Source organism: Choristoneura fumiferana, chromosome 25 (genome assembly GCF_025370935.1).
Source record: "Choristoneura fumiferana chromosome 25, NRCan_CFum_1, whole genome shotgun sequence".
NCBI classification, from domain to species: Eukaryota; Metazoa; Arthropoda; class Insecta; order Lepidoptera; family Tortricidae; genus Choristoneura; species Choristoneura fumiferana.
The window spans coordinates 1,584,891-1,606,170 of NC_133496.1; the positions used below are offsets into that span (position 1 = coordinate 1,584,891).

At 36.9% G+C, this 21,280-nt stretch overlaps 1 protein-coding gene across 1 annotated transcript in view; it reads left to right on the plus strand.

The window, feature by feature from the left end:
* The first annotated feature begins 1,492 nt into the window (after positions 1-1,492).
* cpx (synaptic transmission protein complexin) overlaps positions 1,493-21,280 on the plus strand; it is a 46,067-nt gene continuing 26,279 nt past the window's right edge. The window contains exon 1 of the mRNA XM_074107399.1: positions 1,493-1,645. Within this exon, the coding sequence (XP_073963500.1) occupies positions 1,601-1,645 (45 nt within the window). The 5' untranslated portion in view covers positions 1,493-1,600. The remainder of the gene's footprint in view (positions 1,646-21,280) is intronic.

Sequence of the window (21,280 nt, forward strand, 5' to 3'; positions counted from 1 at the left end):
ATGAAAAATGCAGAGCATTTGGCACGCGATTAGACGCGCTTTTTTACGCGTGTTGGGTTTTTTTTATAGCTATTTCTTTTGTGAAAAGTTTTATGTAATCTGAAATTCATCATTACATTTGGAAGCATGGATGATCGAAGCTTTTGACACGTATCTAACGATAGAGGTTAAATCAACCAAAATTGAGCAATGTATTCGTATTACAACTATTTTTGAATCGGTTTAAATTATTTCCCACCAAAAACATTTTCATGTTAAATGTTGCCAAGACTTATTCACATGTCTCGCACTGTCAAAAGTTATCAGATCTCATGTCAAGGCAAGCTTTTAACTACGCGTCCTAATCCTAACTCTACAAGCTCTAACTTCACAAAATTCTACACTTTTTTAAAAATATGTGGCTTGGCATGATGTATTTGTGAAAATGCTGGTAGTATAAAAAGTGACATGTAAAAGAGCCCTTTGCGGCCTACTTACAGAATAAACGTTTTTGATTGTTTTTTATCTAAACCCTGAACTTGCCATTATAACATTTCCACAATAAGTACAACAACGTTGATTACAAACGGAACAAATCGACGCGCCATAATCAAACCCAAATTTTCTATTCGAAGGCTTCGATTGGTTAAAAAACACATTTGCTCCCACGGGCCGGTTTTAACAGCCTCTAACTGGATCTAAGCGGATCTAACCGGCTCCGTCCAGTCGAGTGGGCCGATCCAATATGGCGGCCGGGCGGGTGCTCAAAAATCCATTTCACGTCAATCTGAACAATCGTCGCGCTCCGCGCCATGTTTTGTTCCTAGGACCATTGTGTGGGGAAGAGACAAATAGATGGAGATAGTTGAATATTGAATGTATGATTGAATGAGAGTGATAGGCGACATGTTTATTTAAAATGAATGAATGAAAACTTTGACTTCAGGAGTTTCTCCCATATCAAGTAAAACTTATTTTATAAAACACTAGCTGCCGGTCGCGGCCTTTTATGTGTTACTAATGACTATAATGAAGCTTAATCTACCCTGCAAGCATCTTCTGTCTCGCTCACTCACTCAGTTTTAGTGTCAAGACTTATGAATGCAATTATTTTAGGCCCTGTCCGCGCTTTACATACAATTTCTTCGCGATTTTTTTTCCGCCAATATACTGTTATAATATACTCGTAAAAAAATCAATGTGTTACAGAATGGCGAGAAAAAAACCATGCGAAAAAAATTCGCAGTGTGGACAGGGCCCTACTCTTACATCCAACTTTTCAAAAAAATACTGTTCAATTTCATGCAGCCGTTTGGAAGTTATGCGCGTATACACCTCGGTGTTTTTTTTAATTATAAATGACTGTCAAGAAAACGAAGATAACCTAGTGGTTTAGATAGAAGTAGTAGTGGGAATGCTGGTTTTACCACAATAAGAACAGCAATTTCTGTGGTGAACATTAAAGTAGTCATTATCAATAGCATTTTGTTTTTTGTCGCAGGCGCGGTCGGAGGCGACGGCGATTGACAGCGACGACAAGGAAAAGGAAGAGGAGGCAGAACGCGAGCGGCAGGAGGCCATCCGCGAGGCCGAGGAGCGGCGTAAGGAGAAACATCGCAAGATGGAGGAAGAGCGCGAAAAGATGCGCCAAGAGATCCGCGATAAGGTAGGATAGAGTTCCAGAGAGCGGGAAGTTAAGAGAGCAGCAAGGATGGAGCAGGAAATGTACTGTTAGATGAGATAGATAGAGAAAAGTGAAGGGTTATAGGGCAATTAGTAGATTTGCGACAAGGTTGAATACAGTTACGGAGGACGGGGAGTGAAGTAAGCAGTAAAGATGGGGTAGAAAATGCAAGATAAGGTAGAAGGAGAAAAGTGAAGGGTAATACTTACAAGTATAGGGCAATCAGTAGATTGGCAACAAGATAGAGATAGTTACAGAGAACGAATAGTGAAGGGGAAGCAGTAAAGATGAGGCAGAAAATGTACGGCAAGATGAGATAGATAAAGAAAGGTAAAGAAGTAACATGGCATTCCGTAGATCGCGATGAAGTAACTTAAAGGTAGTTAAGAGAAGCGTCAAGAGATGCTAGCTAGGAGATCTGCAACAACATAAATTAGAGGGAGCGAGTTATAGACAAAGAGGAGTGTAGAGAGATTGTTTGTTACGTTTTCACGCCTAAAGAACTCTGAAATGGACTGAATTGGATAAGGTGCCCGTGGGCACGACAAATGAATTCTTTGTAGACAAAATTGCAGGCAACAGCTAGTTTAAAAAATAAAGCTTCATTATTTAACAGCTTTGCGTCAAGTACGCGATTACACGAGCTGCAAAGCGAAATGGGTCAAGCGCCCTCTGGCACCTCTTGCCGGTAATTCGGCGCAGTCAATTTGACGCTGGAGTGCAGTGCTGTGGATGCAGCTTTATAATGGAGCGTGTGTGGAGCCGGCATTACGTTGTAGCTATGTTTGGAGATATTTTTGGTATTTTTATTTTAATACCTTTTTGCTACACTAACGAACTCTATAACGAACATAGCTCACTTTTTTGGCAACGGATATTTAGATTTTTGCGAACTAAAAATTTAAGGGTGTTATATTTTAAAGCTGTCTCTACTAATGATTAATTATACTCTTTGGCTGTCTCAAAATTCATGCTATTAAATATTTCAGTGGTGGTTGGATAGATTTTTATTTAATGGATTTTTATATAAAACATAAGTACATTTGTTTTGTTAACAACCATTATAAAATTCTGGATAATTCTCTTTCAAAAGTCATAAACCTTGTGTAAAGAGTTATTGTATAGTATAATTGTAAATTAGTCGTAAAATTAGAAGTTTGTATGGCCTAGTGGTTTGACCTATGGCCTCTCAAGAGGATCGTGGGTTCAAGCCCGGGCTCGCACCTCTGTTTCTCGATTTCATATGATAAATCACGTAAGAAAAGGGCACGTTGTATACAATCATTCAATTCCGAAAATATAACGTAATTCACACATTCTTTGAAACGCGAAAAAAGTTTTTAATTTCCATCAACTCCTACTACATTAACTATCCCAAAAATGCCTCCGAAATACCGACAAAGAGCGCGCCTTATAAAGCACAGATTATTAAGATATTCCCTGTTTTTAATTAAAAAGTATTTGTCCCGCCCCGGTTTAGGTATTTAGGGGGCATTTAAAAAACTCCTTTATGACCAGAAGCGAGATCTTTACGATTGTCTTGTTTTAAGGTCTGAGAGAGATCGTTTTATCTTTTCTTTTGGTGCTGGATAAAGCTGTACGTGCTTGGTTTTAGAATAGGAGACCCATCGCTCACGTTTCCCTTCACCGTAAGACCGTGTTTCCACCAGAGATGTGCGAGGATGTCTTGCGAGCAATGTGTTTTTAACCGACTGCCCGAAGGAGGGTTATGATTTTCGAGCATATGTATATATGTAACTATGTATGTATGTGGGTATATATATGTCCATTTCTTTGGTCCTCGCTGCAGCCTAAACGGCTAGACGGATTGTAACATATGAGGTATCATTGGATTCGTCATAACTGTCGGAGTGACATAGAGTTTATAATATTTCAATATGGCGTCTGCGAAAAAAAATATGGCGATGGAATAAAAATAAAACTTTTGTATTGTAACAATATGGGAATCAAATGAAAGCTAATAATTTGCCCATTCTAAAAATATTTGGGTTATAATACTTTTAATCTACTATTTTCCCAGAAATATCAAAAAAGTATAAAGTATAAAAAGTAAGTATGAAGTTCGAATTATGCACTTCGTGGTATAGAGGACTTGCGCCAATCAGCCACCGACAGAAAAGAAGGTGAAAATTAAAAAAAAAAAACCATCCAAATACTTCCACAAAGCAATGAGGGCTATCGCGTATAAATTCGCCGCTACAGGCGCTAGTGTAGCGTGAGGTCTCCGAAATGTCAAATCTCATAGTTTTTGGGTGAGCTACGCGGGTTTATTCATAATTAGAATAATTTTGTGAATATTTTGCATTACCTGAAATTAATTATGGCAATTATGCGATAAGTGGCCATGAATGTCTGTATTTTGAGACAGTTTTGCCTTTCGAAAACTTTTGCCTCCCTTATTTTCCGAACAAAACGGGATTACGTAAGACTGTGGTTGCTCGATATTTATGGTACGGTTTTAAGGTGAATTAAATATGATTTTAATCTTAACTTTGTTTTCACGCCCGTAATAACAGACTTTGAAAGCCACACTTAAAAACCTCACGCAACAGTGGCGCCGTCTAGAAAGACAAAAAACGATAACCCTCATTGTGATAGTCAGTTTAATAGCACTATACATACTTATACTACCTACTGATAGCCATAGAGATACCTTCCTTGTGTAATAACGACCCAACCATGGAGCCATTGAGTCCAAGAAATAAATTGCCTTTTATCCACGTAAAAGTCAAAGGTACGAGAAGTCATACAGCCATACACTTTATTGCTGCTATCTGTTCGAGGCAATCGTTTTTATGGGTTCTGTACACGACATACAGTCGTTTTAGGAACCTTGAGCTGTACTGGGAACTTCTCTTATTTGATTGGTTAAAAAACTGTACGTATATAAAGAAGCCGAAGGAAAACATACATAAGTTCAAAAACTAGATGTATCAAAAAACAAACAGTGGCACTGTTGGGGACAGAACTCTTTTTATAATGAGAAGGCCAGAGCTTGTAGTACCTAAATTGCAACGCGATGTAAATTTGAAATGTAATTTTGTTCAAATACCTACCTACTGAAAAACTTAGAGATATGTACCCGGGTCACAACCCACGATCCTCCGCTTAGGAGGCAATGTTGGCTAGGCCTTTAAAAACAGTATACTTTTTTTTTCTCGACTGGATGGAAAACGAACAAGTGGGTCTCCTGGTGGTAAGAGATCACCACCGCCCATAAACATCTGCAACACCAGGGGTATTGCAACCTAGAGGATGGGATACCTCAAGTGCCAGTAATTTCACCGGCTGTCTTACTGTCCACGCCGAAACACAACAGTGCAAGCACTCCTGCTTCACGGCAGGATTAGCAAGCAAGATGGTGGTAGCAATCCGGGCGGACCTTGCACTTGGTCCTACCACCTACCACCTGCATAGGTTTGCTAATACTATTTTTCGATTTAGTGGTTCATTTGCAAAATATTCAGTATTAAAGTGCTATGTTTTGTTTGTGAAGTGTCCTCCCTCTACAAGCTAAAGCAATGGCTTGAAAAATCTGGGTAAAATAAACATAATCATATACTTAATTGTGCTATACGTAAAAAAAAATATTTTGAAAAAACTATAACAGCTGAACCCCTGGTCCCGGTTGCCCGGGTTTGAACCCACAATCAACTGCTTAAGATGCCACAAGTCGAACCACTAAGCTACTATAGCTTCTTAAGTAAAGTTCCTTAGTAGGTCACCTTCCCACAGCACACAGCAATTAATTCTAATGTAATGAGTTACCTGCCGATGCAAATTGCAACTTATGCAGCTAAGATGCTTCACTGCAACGCTCACAAAGGCTGGAGTTAAGCAACTGGCCCCAATTATGAGCAATTTGGCGCGTGGAAAGCACTAAAAGTGTTAGAAGTGCACTAGCTTCTTATGTACTCTACGAGTACAGTCGTCGAAGAAATTTACTACCTTAAGTTGTTAGATGTGCCTGTTGTTAAATGTGTGGTCTAGACGTTAGACCTAAGACTTATGTTTTTAAAGGCGTGTCATGAAAAAAAAATCTGTCCATAGGTCACACCCCTCTTTTTAACCCCCGACGCAAAAAGAAGGGTGTTATAAGTATGACCACTATGTGTGTCTGTCTGTGGCACCGTAGCTCTTAAACGGGTAAACCGATTTGAACGCGGTTTTTTTTATTTAAAAGCAAGGTTTCTAGCGATGGTTGTTAGATATGTTTCATCAAAATTGGTTTAGCTGTTTTTGAGATATTGAACTTTGAAGTGACAAAGTCGGGGATTCCAACTTTTTGTTGGTTAGGTCATTGTGTCACGGTATGGTCACGGTTGAACACAATCCCGACACAAAGAGAGTCTGTCTGTCTGTGGCATCGTAGCTCTCAAACGGATGAACCATGCAGTTCTTTAAAGCGAAAGCGAGCTTATGTGTTGTATTACATACATATGTGTTGTATTTTACCACTTTGCGTAATTAATATTACGTACAGTCACCAGCACCAATATCTGACACAACAAGCGTGCATAAATATCTGATACGACCCTATTTCTAGGGCCGGAAGGACGTGTCAGATATTTCTGCACGCTCCGCTGTGTCAGATATTAATGCTGGTGACTGTACCAATTGAAAAATATAGCTACCTAGCATTAAGTCTCTAAGCTAAACCTCCGGATTGATATACAGATGGACAAACAGACGGAAGGATATTGCGAAACTTAGGGTTCCTTGTAGAACTACAGAACCCTGAAAAGTATTTAAACATACCATTATATTGATCCGTTACATGCTTATACGAGTATTTCGCTAGCTTTTACCCATATTTCAATACGAGCCTAACCCCCCCCCCCCCCCCTTTATTGTGGGGGGACAGTAAAGTTGATTCGTGATCTCGTTATGGAGCGATCCGTCCGGTGGGGTGCGGCGCCAATAACAGCGATAATCCTACTTCCTACTAATATTATAAATGTGAAAGTTTGTGAAGATGTTTAGATGTTTGGATGTTCGGTATACAGATAGTTTGAGTCCCCGTGAAGGACATAGGAATAGTTTTATCCCGGAAACTTGCACAGTTCCCGCGGGATAGCGACTAACGTATACTACGCGGACGGAGTCGCAGGCAACGGCTAGTATAACAAATATTGGTTTTAAACACTTGATTCAAATTTACTCATGAAATAAATAAAATACAGGCAACTACGTCAAAGAGATTTATTTAATTGGTTTTGGGACTATTTTTTTTTGGTTTTAGGTACATTAGTGGCATTGTTATCTATCCAGGTATGTGTGCCAAATTTTAACTAAATCTGACCACTGAAAGTGGGTGCAATTCGACCTGCATTATTTGACCCAACCCAAGTAATAAATAAACATTATTATTGCATAAAAGTTTTTAAAAAGGATCTGTATATGAAAACAGAGACGCAAAGGAATGGACATATTTTACTCAAAAACACAATTTATTTACTGATAGTCAAAATTAAATAGTTATAATTTATTTATTTTTTACAATTTATGTTTTATAACTAAATATGCAAAAAAGAAAGAGGAAAAAATTGTTTCGAGCATGCTAGCATTATCAAGTTTTACTAAAACGTATACGCTTGCTGTTGTCCCAACAGGCCAATCTGAGTAACTTAGCTTCAAACACTTCGCTACCCTTCTGCATTCTCACGGGGCTCATTGCACTAAGCAAAAGTTCTGCAAAGTTTAAACAAATGCACATTTTATAACTTATCTTAAAACTCACTTCTCAGATCCTTAGCATGCAATACTTTGCATAAAGTTTACATTTTACAGTAAAGCTTCAGTTTTATTGCGAGAAAGCGAGTTCAATGATAAAATGAAATATCACAAGTTCAAATGTAACCTTATATTCAAATTCTAGCTTAACTATCCACATTAAATAAAAACTCAGAACAAAAACTACTATTATAATAAAATATAATTTTGTTTTTTCGAATTCATAGTGAACTAAAACGGATTACTCACGTCTTAAATCGAGTTTAGCTCTTTATGAGTGAGTCTCACGGTAGCTTCATGTTCAAAGTTGTCAAATTCACTGAATATTCAATAAAAAGGCGAATAAAAGTTTTTATATTCGACTATAATCCGATCCGTATCGGTAATCTAAATATAGTGTTCATTCTACTTCCATCAAACACATTAACAACTATTAAAGCTGCTCTTAATAAGCGTGAAATTATTTCCCCGCTGCAAATGGGGCCCCGCCGCCTCCACGCAATTAAAACTTGCACTCAGCGACTGCGACACAACTTCTAGCGTAAATGTCTCTTTACACCGGCCCGCCCAAGCCACAGGCTGAAGCGGGAAGTAGCGACCGGGAGTTATACCTATAAGTGTACTCATTATCATTGCCCGTCGTCTAGGAAAGATGCTTTAAGCATGATGGTGCGACATTTATGCACATGGCTTGTAAGGCCCATTCGGAAGCGACAGCTACAAAGAAGCCCAGTCGTGTACAAAAGTCTCTTGATGGTCTGAGATCCGAAGTAAGATCGACCTTCAATGATTTGTTGACCGGATAAAAAATATTATTTTATCAAATGAAACGAGTTTCTGAACAAAACCCGTATGGGTTGCCAAAAAAATGATCATGAATATAATTAATTACAATAATAAATGATATCTTAATTAATTAAATATTACTAAAAAAAAATATCGGCCGTTGTCTATCAGTAATACGATCGTATTTTTTTTTGCACTTCAGTGTAATAAATAAAAAAAACAGTATAGTATAGTTTTACAACAAATATAAGTGTTTTTATTAAATTGTGTGTACGTTCGTGGCGTTCCAAGGAAACAAAAGCTCCCTACCAAACAAAAGTACCTATTTGGATTGTTTTTTTGGAATCTTTCTGTATTTTTTATTTCAATTCCAAATTTTTACTTTTACGGTAATCCCGTAAAACCTAAATTGAAAATACAAACTGAAATATAGATGCACAGAAAAACCAGAAAAATAATACCGAGGACCTGGGTTCGATTCCCAGTGATGGTCTTATTTTTCTGGTTTTTCTGTGCATCTATATTTCAGTTTGTATTTTCAATTTACCTATTTGGACGCAATTTTTTAATAAAAAAAGTTAGTTTGTAAGCGCAACCTTTACCAAAATAAAAAAAGTCGGTAGTTTTTTTTTCAAGTTCCATAACAAAGTCCTAACCCAAAATTTAATTTAATTAAACAATAACCTAACCAACAAAAAGTCGGAAAACCCCCGACTTTATCACTTTAAAGTTCAATATCTCAAAAGTGGCTGAACCGATTTTGATAAAACATGTCAATGTCATGTCATGTGAACCATCGCTAGAAAACCTGCTTTCAAATAAAAAACTGCATTTAAATCGGTCCACCCGTTTAAGTGCTACGGGGCCACAGACAGACACACATAGCGATCAAACAAACACCTTTATTTCGGTTAAAAATAGTTTTATTTACACGTTGTCTTCTATGACCTGTTCCACAAAATGGTTTGACGAAATCTGATAGCAAATGACAGAAAGATTTATTTCTGAGATTCTAAGGGACCCCTTAGAGAGCAAGGGTTGCAACTAATTGGGGATGTAATCCCTTTTACAACTTTGTCCCATTGGAAAATTTTACTTTATTTGATTGAGCTATTAATTCTCCATTGAGTTGTAAGTCTTTATGCGTTTAGATGTCGTATTGATATGGTCTTAAGGGTTGTTTTAGGGTGCTGATGAGACTTTATACTAAGGCTCCACTGTCCGAATGTCTGTCATGGGGCTGTATCTTATAAAGCCGTAATAGGTAGGCTCCTGACTTACAACCTTTTACTTAGTACCTATAGGGCCAGTACAAACGGACTGCATTCCAACTACCTACTACAACTAACTGCACACTGGCTGCGATTGAATGTATTATCTAATACCTTTAAATGAGCAATTCTTGTGTACATATGGCAAAGCTAGATCGATTTTTCATCCCGGGAAACCCCTACATGCCAAATTTTATTCCAAAACGAAAACGACCGAAACGGCTCCAACGATTTCGATTAAATTTGGTATGTATTTAGGGGCTTTCGGGGATGAACAATCGATCTAGTTTTTATCTTATCACTGGAAAAACGCGGGAATGATTAGATTAGGTACTCACACAGCTACAAAAAAACTGGTTATACAAAATGAGAATTAATTAAATGAATGAGTAAATGTCAAAATCCTGCTGTCATTACACGACGGGCTGTAGCTGTGTGTGTTATCATTCACTTCAACTCTCGCGGCACTACATATACTATCTTTGGGACGGTCCAAGCTATCTCCATACCGAATTTCGTAATCTGTCTTTATTTGAGTCACAATATGCGTAAATTCTAAAGACAAACATACAAACACGTGTGAACTGTGGTTCCGCTATTTCTTTTGACATGCGAAAGCCTTTAAACGAAGGTACTCTTTCGTAGATTGGCAAAAAAAACAAACACGATTAGGAAATGTTTACGCTCTAAGGGTGCACAAACAGACCTACAAACATATTAAGGAGTGCAAACACTCTTTGGGGCTCTAGGATACTTAGTTGCTCTTTACCGACAGCGCGAAGGTGGAATATGTTTTAGACAGTGTGCTATCTTTTAAAAGGATGGAGGATAGTGAAGGAAAAATATGGAAAAAGTTTCATGAACTAGGTGGAATTACCTTTTGTTTATAGTAATGCACAGAATTTATACAGGACTTAAGTCATTTACAAGCTTTTTTCGTGATCGCTGCAATGTAAATAACGCACGACATAATTCAAACAACGTGATAAGTCTAGTATTATATAAGGCAGTTGGCCGTAATGGCCGCTACCGTATGTTAGGCTTCTAGGTCGAGACACACTCGAAACTGGATTTTATGTCGGACTCACTGCTTTGTAGTTTTGCTTTTTCATTTTGTTTAATAAAAAAAACTTTAGTTAAAAACTAAGAAGGAAAAAACAGATCCAGTAGTTTCGATTTTAGAATCGTGGTCAGCTCAAAAAATATCTCAACTGTTGAATTTTAACAGCCTTATTCATAAAAAAACCTTAATTGAGGTTTGATCGGTCTGTTACTTAGCAGACTGATTAAGCTTAATAGACGGTTGTCAAGAAGTATGATTCATAAACACTTGCTAGCAGTCTGCTAGTTGTTGAGCTGCTGATAGACGGATTAGACGCGTTATGTTGGCCACCTTGATAAATCAAAGACAAAAAATAGCCTAATCGATAATAAAAAAAAAATTGACAGCAGTGACAGCAAATTAGCAGGAAAAAAAATAAAAAGCGAGATGTTTGTTTTCCCGCCATTTCCGATCCGCATGTTTATGTTGTGCAAAAAGCCATAATTAACTATGTTAATCATCCTAATTTTTTTCATATTTATTGTTAATTTATTGTTGCTAATTTAGAGGATTTTTAAATACAAATTCCTGAAAATAAATTTTCCAGTTTTTTTTTAATCTGCGTAGCCCTGCCTTCACTATAAATATCTTCGGTACCTATGGTTTTTTGCTCTAGTCAAAGTCAGCTGTTCAAACTTGTGGCGGCCATTTTGTGACTTAGCAGAGAGATAAAGGAGGGTCTACGGTCCTCTAACTTTAGCAGAGCCTTGATCGACTGATTAGCGCTAACAGACGTTTATGAATCATGTTTTTTAGCATCGGGCCTTCAAGGAGCCTTCAAGGAGGCTCTAACTTTTTATGAATAAGGCTGTAACAGCCTTATTCATAAAAAATCCTTAATTGAGGTTTGATCGGTCTGTTACTTAGCAGACTGATTAAGCTTGTTAGACGGTTGTCAAGAAGTATGATTCATAAACGCTTGCTAGCAGTCTGCTAGTTGTTGAGCTGCTGATAGACGGATTAGACGCGTTATGTTGGCCACCTTGACAAATCAAAGACAAAAAATGGCCTAATCGATAATTAAAAAAAAAAATTGACAGCAGTGACAGCAAATTACCAGGAAAAAAATAAAAAGCGAGATGTTTGTTTTCCCGCCATTTCCGATCCGCATGTTTATGTTGTGCAAAAAGCCATAATTATGTTAATCATCCTTATTTTTTTTTCATATTTATTGTTAATTTATTGTTGCTAATTTAGAGGATTTTTAAATACAAATTCCTGAAAATAAATTTTCCTATTTTTTTTTTAATCTGCGTAGCCCTGCCTTCACTATAAATATCTTCGGTACCTATGGTTTTTTGCTCTAGTCAAAGTCAGCTGTTCAAACTTGTGGCGGCCATTTTGTGACTTAGCAGAGAGATAAAGGAGGGTCTACGGTCCACTAACTTTAGCAGAGCCTTGATCGACTGATTAGCGCTAACAGACGTTTATGAATCACGTTTTTTAGCATCGGGCCTTCAAGGAGCCTTCAAGGAGGCTCTAACTTTTTATGAATAAGGCTGTAAGTCTTTAACAGAGTTACAAGTAGTTACCTACAGTCAACAAAAGGCTCTATCTGCAACAATTTAAAATCAAAATTATACAGAATGTAACAAAAATATCCGTAAAGCAGAGAGGGGGTTGAAAGGTCTCATATAATTGGTTTTTTGGAGTCTTAGTTTTGTATTATTAAAAATACAAAAAGACTCCAAAAAACCAATCATAATTAGATTGCTTAGTAGCGACATCTCTTGTCTGGGTGAGCGGTTGGTTCCAAAGAATGTGACGTCTGGCTGCTGCTTAAGTAGCATAGTTGAAATAAGCAACCTGAGATATGTATGCATAGGAAAAATTCGTGTCTAGATTCCTGTCCAGCAGTGGTGTAGGGGTTAGAGCACGCAGCATGGATAGCTGAGGACCTGGGTTCGATTCTCAGTGCTGGTCTCTTTTTCTGGTTTTTCTGTGCATCCATGTCTCAGTTTGTATTTTCGATGATGTCTCCTATAATATACGTTGAGTCGGCATGATTTATCGGCAAAAAACATTCAATTTACGTATTATTGACATCCCAACTCTATTCAGTAGGTACTATTAAAGAGTAAACTACGCAAAATTATCTAGATTTTACGTTACATCGAAAGCCTGAAATGAAAAAGGGTATTTTTGTAAAAGTATATTTAAGCCAGTGAATTCCAATAAAGGATGACCAGAGTTATAAAAAACCTCGCCATATTGCGGGAAACCAAAAGAACTAATTTTTTGCACTGGTAACACTAAATTCAAATGTCATCTGCTTATTGCTGTCAAAGTTTAACGTTGTTGGCGCGTGATATTTTAAAGTGTTATTTTGCGTTTTTGTGCGTTAAAATGCCGAAGATTATCCATAGTCTTGGAAGTAAAATAATTCACAATGTATAAAAGTATTTGTCATAGAACAAGTCTGAGGGATTAGAAAATATTCCTTTAAATAAAATCACCGACACCTATGTCAATATGACTGGTGTATGTTATAGTAAGTGTAAAGAATGTTGCAATATAAAATGAATGAATGTCAGCCTTTAGTATCGAAGCTATGAATACAATTCAATTATGACGACAACGAGTCATGCGGCAGTCATAATTACGTCGATACCGTTTACATATTTCATGTACACCCGACGGTTCACATGCCAGCTCTTTACGAAGTCTAGATGAGCCATGTAACTTATCATCATCGGAAGACCACTGCTGAACAAAGGCCTCCACTTGTATCACCCGTTACCCGCAACTCTCACGATATTATCAGTCCACCTACTTAGTGGGAGTGGCCGGCCTGCCAAAGCTTCATGTGCCGGTATCATGGTCGCGATTCCAAGACTTTACTCCCCCAACAGCTATCTATTCTTCCATTGTAACTAATTAAGTTTTTTTTTTATATGGCTCTGAAAACAAAAATAAAGTCAAATCAAGTGTCAATATGTAGTAGGTGGTAGATTTTTTTTGGCATTCATAAGTGTTTGCTATAGCCTAAATTGAATAAAGATATTTTTACTTTGACTTTGACTTAGAATAAAAATGTAAAACAAAAGCATGCATACAAATTAAAAGTTTGATTAAGGAACCAAAAACTTTGTAAATTTTAAGGAGGGTTTTCTGGGGGCTTTTTAAACCGACGAATATATTCCAGTGATCTAAACATTAAATCTAATAAAACGCGAATTACAAATTGCCTCCATTTTCCCTATAAATTTCATTGTAACTGAACAATTATTTTCAATTATAGATCGCGTGTCAGTTATCATTTTGTATTGAATGGCTCGTGTAAGGGTGGTGTATGTCTCTATTAGGGTTGGTGTCCAAAGATGCGGAGCTAAGTGGAGACATCTACTGTCACCTAGCTTAAGTATCTAGTTTTTTTTTTGTGGCTCTGTCCATTGGATGACAATTTTGCCAGTGTCTAGTAGGCTTTGCTGTTGTATGGTAAAAAATCTAGAAAACGATTTATGTGAGCTTCATTTATTAATTTATGACAACATTAATTAATGACATAGAGTCCAATAATTTTGCTGTTTTTTTTACAATCATAATCATTTTATTGTTTGTGGAATTTAGGTTACAGTTAATTACAGATATATTTGTACAATTTAGTTTCACCAAACCCTACCTTTTCAGGTTTTCACACCAGAATCGACACAAAATTGAAAATATGAAATAAAATCAATCAATTAATATAAAATCTCTAATCCTCAACCGCTTGATTTTGAGTTATTATGATATTTGGCACGGTTGTTTTTAATTAATTTCTTTATTTATTTGTCAATAAAAAAATACAGCATTACGCTGTAAAAATAAAATTATACAAAAAAAAACACAAAAGAATTACAAATCATAATAAAGAAAAAAAAAAATTATTTACGGTAAATGAAACGTCAATGAAAACTACGATAATATTCTTTGGGTATTATCAATAAAGTTTTAATTCAACTGCCAGATTCAATGTATCTATTTATTACGCGTGCAAAGCCGGGGTATAGTCTAATTACATAATAAATTACCTAAGTGCGTTCTCGATTAACATTTGGTATGATTTCTTCGGTGGACATGTGACTCTAGCCTTACTGTGTTATACAAAGGTCGTTTATAAAGATATAAGTATCGTACAGACGGACGAACTGACGTATACCCATTAATATTTCAATGCGTGGGTGAATGTGTGTCAGTGTAGAATTGATGGGGCTCCTATGGAAATTGGATCGGATTTAATATATAATATGACCTTTCCAGTTAGGGAAATATGAATTAATAGACTTTACTCGTATTCTGACAGTTGAATTGAATCAAGGCTTTAACTAACTTACCATGGGAATTCTCAAAAAATAATTTATTTATTTATTTATTGATAAAGGGAAACAAACAGCAAAAATATAATGCACATGAATATATGGATAACACAAAAACAGTTTCCACTAATGAACTACGCATTATGGTTGCTAAATATCTATATACTATATCTGTGTTATCTGTACTGCTTACTGTGTGTTGGTGTGCAATAAAGAGCTATTGTACTGTATTGTATATCGGAATTTGTTAAAGTACTCCATGTATTTTCATTATTTCTTAAATCTATTTTCAACTTATATGCTCCCCTTACTCATTTGACTGGTAGCTATCCCTCAAAACGATAACTTCGCCTTTAACAATCAAAGAAACTGAATCTCGTACCAGTGAAATTTAATGTTGACATTGTATGCATGACACAGAACTAAAGTCATCGACATAGCTCACCGGATAAGCAAACTGAAGGGGCAGTGGGCCGGCCATATCAGTCGAAGAACTGATAACCGTTGGGGCAAACGAGTTCTTGAGTGGAGACCGCGAATCGGCAAGCGTGGCGTAGGACGCCCTCACACTAGGTGGAGCGATGATCTTCGCAGGTTAGCTGGCAAGAACTGGATGAGACTGGCCGAGGATCGTGCTCAGTGGCGTGCAACTGGAGAAGCCTATGTCCAGCAGTGGACTAAGATAGGCCGATGATGATGATGATGATGATTGTATGCATTTCATTTTTGTTTGTATGTACCTTGTTTTGTTCTCTTGTTTTTGTTCTGTTGACATTTTTCACAGTTTTGTGAAGTCCATTTTAATTTTATTACGTTGACATTTTAATAATTTTATTGTTCGTTTGATTGATTGTTCCTATTGCATAAACTTTACTTAGATTTATATTCTTGCTTTGCTTTTAATTATTATTATTGAATTGAACTCTAATTTGGCATTGTAAATTCTATTTTTATTTTTGGCTGACAATTTATTGAAATATGATTTATTTTTTGTATACGTATACATTTGTCGATTCTTTTGTAAATTTCTTGTAATTAACTGACATGACTGTGTTTATAATGTATTTTAAAAGGTAATAAATAAATCTAATCTAATCTGCCAAAGAAATCATACCAAAATTAATTATGAAAAGGTGCCACCCTGTTACGCGACTGTGTAAGTAGATCAAAGTTTTTCAATTAGGGCTAAAAGACAGGCAAAATATCGCTAGATGGCGTTAGTATCGTGAGGTTTTTTTGACGTTACGGTCTTGCTTGCAATTGGCTAATAACTAAATGAACCAATCGCAACCAAGACCGTAACCACAGAATATATAATAGTACTGACGTACAGAATGGCCACGCTCCGCCCCGCACCGGTAAGAGTTACCCCACCCTCAAGCGCAGATTGCAGGAAAACTGCAGGAAAGCAGTCGGTGCGCGACGCGATGTATGTCGGCCGCACGGCACTAAGATTGGGAGCAATAATTTTGCGAACGAAATGGTGATATACTGTGCATTGTATGGGTGTTTGCCAACAGCCAAAGATAAGAAAAAGAGTTTTTTTCGATTTCCTAATGTAAATAATAATGCTTTCTAAAAGTATCGCGATTAATACATGAAATAACTAATTATTTAGGTACCGAATAATTCGTTCAAGTTTGTAGTCATATATTTATTGTAATTTAAAATAATAATAATGCTTAAATACATAGACAGACACATTTTAAGCAGGTTTAAATAAAAACATATGATTAACGATTACATTTATTTACACATCTAAGCCATACCTACATACCCTATAGTACTAGGGTTTTGCGATAGTCAGCCCTGTGTGTCTTACGCACACATTGACGCGTGTACAGACGTCGTCGTGCCTATGTAGATGCAAGAACGCGTACTTTGTATGGCGTGGCCGCCCTGTGCCGTAACGTCAAAAAGACCTCACGACGCTAACGCCATCGCCGTCTTTAGCCCTCATTGTGTTTGTTTCTTTACTTTTGTACAATAAAGGGTTCATACATACGTAGCACATCCTCCCGACCCGTTCTACTTAACACCCTTGGGCATAATGTCAATCTACTTCGACAGTTTATTGACCCCTACTTCAATACGCAATTTTTGCACAGTACAGTGAGCAAAACACTTACCGTACAGTTGGCGGCGAGTGTTTGTCACTGCCCTATAAATATACATTACGACATATTACAGGGATAATAGATATTGATTTAAGCGTTAACAGTTCGTATTTTGCAAGCTGTTTTTGGTACACGTGCACGACAGCTAAGTCTGTGCGATGCGACACATGTAGTTTGTTGTGCATTTCATATATATGGGGAATGAGGGTGGATTAATGTTAGAATGATTTGATGTAAACGAGCGACCGAATGACTGACAACTAATGTGGAGTGAATGAGACGAGCGAATGAGTAAAAAAGATTTGAGTTATGATCGGGTGAGCCTACGTGCTAGTTGTGATTTTTGTTGTTTCCTTGCTATCAGTGTATTCCATATTCAATTTTTTTAATAAACTTTTTTACTTTTTGTTTTTAAAAGTTTGTTTGCCTTCAACGATCCCACATATATACTGGTTGATCATGTACGTAGATTGATACGCGTTTCGTTTATTTATGTGCAAAGTGAAAACTATCTAAAATTATTGTTATGCGAATCATAAGTAATCATAACACACCCAACAAAAGGTCATAGTTCATGAATATGAACCTTGTTTGTATGATCTGAGAATATGGACCACTGAAAGTACCTAATTATTAAATTATAGTTACTTATAGGTGTAAAAAAAAGTTTTTCACACGCCAAGTAAAAATCAATCTTATGTCAATGTTATAAAGACTGACATGGGAAAACTTTTCTTACTTACTCTTTAACTATACTCCAGTACCCCTAGTGTAAGTTTTCGATTACAAAATACGTCTCGATCGCGTTCGCGTTTAAATCTCAATTTGTATGGAACACGAACATCGCAAACGTTCCGCTAGAGGCGCTGTCCGTGTTTGCATACAAATTGAGATTTTAACGCGAACGCGATCGAGACATATTTTGTAACCGAAAACTTACACTAAGGGCTCTGAATTTCAATATTTTCTAGATTCGCGCTGTCATCGTTCATCCACCATTACCTGTCATATTTCGTTTCCTAGAATTTTTCACCGTACAATCGATAACTATCTTTACACTTAGTACCTTGTTGCTGTCACTTCATGTTTGAACTTTTGTATAAAATTGTCAGAATGCCACAGTGACCAGGTACTAAAGTGTAAAGATCTTTGATCTCGACTGTACAACGGCAAAAGCCACTGGCAATATTGTCCTCCGATGTCCAGAGCTATATATTTTTTTTCTAACTAAACTAACTATATTCCATTTTTCTGCCGACTGTACAACATTCCCGTCACATTAGCGCACCGCGAGAGGCATGTACCGACAGCATGTTTACGAGCTTAATGCAATCTGCACTCTATTTTTAATGGGCTATGACTTCATCTCGTTTGATGGCGTTTAGGTCTGCCGTTTGGAAAGGTTTACGATGTTACCACATTTTTCTACTTCAATGTTATTATATTATTATAGGTACATTAATATGTCCTAGCTAGTTATTGCCAAGAATTGTTTTAATAATTATAATAATTAACAATAACGATAATTTCATTTTCATGCATTGCTATTTCTATAACTAACAGGTCAATAGAATCATCTAATTTTATCATCGACATCTATGTACCATCAGCCAAATAATGTGGTCTACCACCCTAAAGTTGATAATCGTTTGCACGTCATAAAACAATAATGCCAATAGACGTGTCTGTCAACTTGAAAGTTCGACTTTAGCGACATATTCATTTGATAGGAACTTGTTTAAAAATTGATAGACCACTTATTTGGCTGATGGTACCTTACGGCACTAGACTGGCTGTTTGGAACAAAACGCGCGGCGCATCAATCATCAATATTACTTTGACAACCGCTGTCACGGACGTCAACAGACTATAGTGAACTGTTCACAAAACCGCGCTGTGAACTGTTTTTGTGCGCCGTTTTGACGTAAGAAACATGCAGTGTAGTACATAGATGTCAATGAATTTTATTTTATTAAGTACAAAAAAAAACATTTTATAGACTTGATTTGTTCGTGGCTGATTACCTTGGTCTTAGGCGAAGATGTTGCTATAATGCACTAGAGCATAAAAACATTTTTTTGTCGCCTACATCCACCATAAATACGAAATCAATTAGCATGAGAACTAAAAATCTTATTAAATGAGTCCTACATCCCATACCTAACTCAACCAAATTTTCATTGCAACAAACACGCAAAAAACACCGCACGGCGGCCATTTTCTCCAAGCTGTCACCCGCTCGATTGTAATTTTCCGCGGTGCGCGCTTGGCGGAGCACGCGTCGTCGCGTGATTTGCGAGTGAGAGTAGGTACCTACGTAGTTTCGTTGGGCTGCGGGTTAGGCTGGTTTCCACCAGAGATGTACGAGGATGTGTTGCGAAGATTACATATTTGAATATCGAAAGTTAAAATACCTACGGGTAAAATGTCTATGTTCAAAATATCGAAAATTAAAATATCGACTGTATCGAAATATCTAAAATTAAAATAACGAAAGTTTATATTGTCGAATGGTTAGATAAACTACGTCCAATATATCTAAAATATATTTATCTACAAAAGTTACATCGAAAGATACAAACATCGAAGTCCAAAATATCGAAGTACAGAGTAATGAATATCCTATGTATGAACTATCACGTGACTGGGTCGACGGAGCTCCGCTTCGCGGAGCTCCTATTCCGCTAAGCTGAAGTGCTTCGCGCCTTGACGCAATACTAACCTAACCTAACCTATTGAATATGAATTACCAACTTTTTTTGGTTCTGTTAGGTTAGAACTGTGACCACAACAACACAAAAAATTACTAGATTATGTAAAATAAGTGCTATTAAGAGAAAGGAGCAATAAATAAAGCAGACATTTACAACAACAGATATATCCTAAGGTTAGTAATATGTAATATTAACCTGTGGTAACTTTACTGGTTGGTGTATTAGCTAAGTTTTCATTTGTAATCAGCCATATTGTACCGTTTGTACCCAAATAAACATTAAAACATTAAAACATATTGGCTATCGATATTTTTACTCATTCGATACTTTAATCAATCGACATTTCAATCTTAGACATTTTGACCATAGGTATAACAACTTTCGATATTGTGATTGTGATACAATCGTTATTTTAATTTTCGATATTTTGAACATCGACATTTTAACCGTAGGTATTTTAATTTTCGATATTCAAATATGTAACCGTTTCGAGGAATGTGTTTTCCATGAACCAATAGAAACGCTTCATAATACCTATCCTCTAACAGCACGGCCCTGGTGGAAACGGTGTCATTCTTATGGATTAAGATCCCAGTACAGCCAGACCTTCGTCAAAAATACTCTTCGTCTTCGGCTCAAAGTTCTTCTGAATGTAGTTCTATCTTACGCAGATAAGAATGATCTCTAACCTTGGGAGCAAGGATATCGAGCCACCCTTGCAATTTTTACGTTGATTTTTATGTTTTTTAGGTCGTAAGTGTTATCATGGAAACATAAAAATTTGCAGGGGGGGCTCCATTTGTTTGCTCCCAAGTGTATAAAACTTGGATATCGAGGACTTTCAAAAATATCAGTGTGCTTAGTGTATTTTCCCGTTCACAAAATACGTCTCGATCGCGTTCGCGTTAAAATCTTAATTTGTATGGAAATACGGACAGCGCCTCTATCTAGCGGAAAGTTTGCACAACAACTTTTGTGAGTGTAGGTTTGCTACGAAAGCTATTACGTCCACGTATCGTAATGAAAACGGGTGACGACGCCGCACCGTGGACATGTGGCGGCTACGTATCGAACGCTCGATTTACGTCTTCGAATAGTGAACGAATGTTTTGTGAAAACGCCACACTAGAGGCACAAGACCAAACATCATAAAATTCCACTGCAGTTTCGTCATACTATAAATTTCATTAAAATGTATTTCAATTAAAAGACATGTCAAGATCGCTTTCATTTTTCTAATGTTTAAAAAATGAAGTATAAGTAAGTAAAGACAAAGTTTTTATTATCTGTGCCTAAAATATGAAACAAAACAAATGATTTATCGAAGTGACTTTCTAGAACCGCTGGTACAGAGGCCTAAACCTTGTTTTTACAAACAAAGGCCATATTTCAACTGAAGTATTTACCGCGCTTATCACCCGGTTTAGACAACGGCTGATGTTACGAATTTATTACGAATTTCTGCCGTGTTTTGTATTTTTACCTGACGGGCTGAAGGCACACTGAAGGAGGGTTACGTTTTTCGAGCGTATGTGTCATCATCATCATCATCATCATCCCAGCCTATATACATCC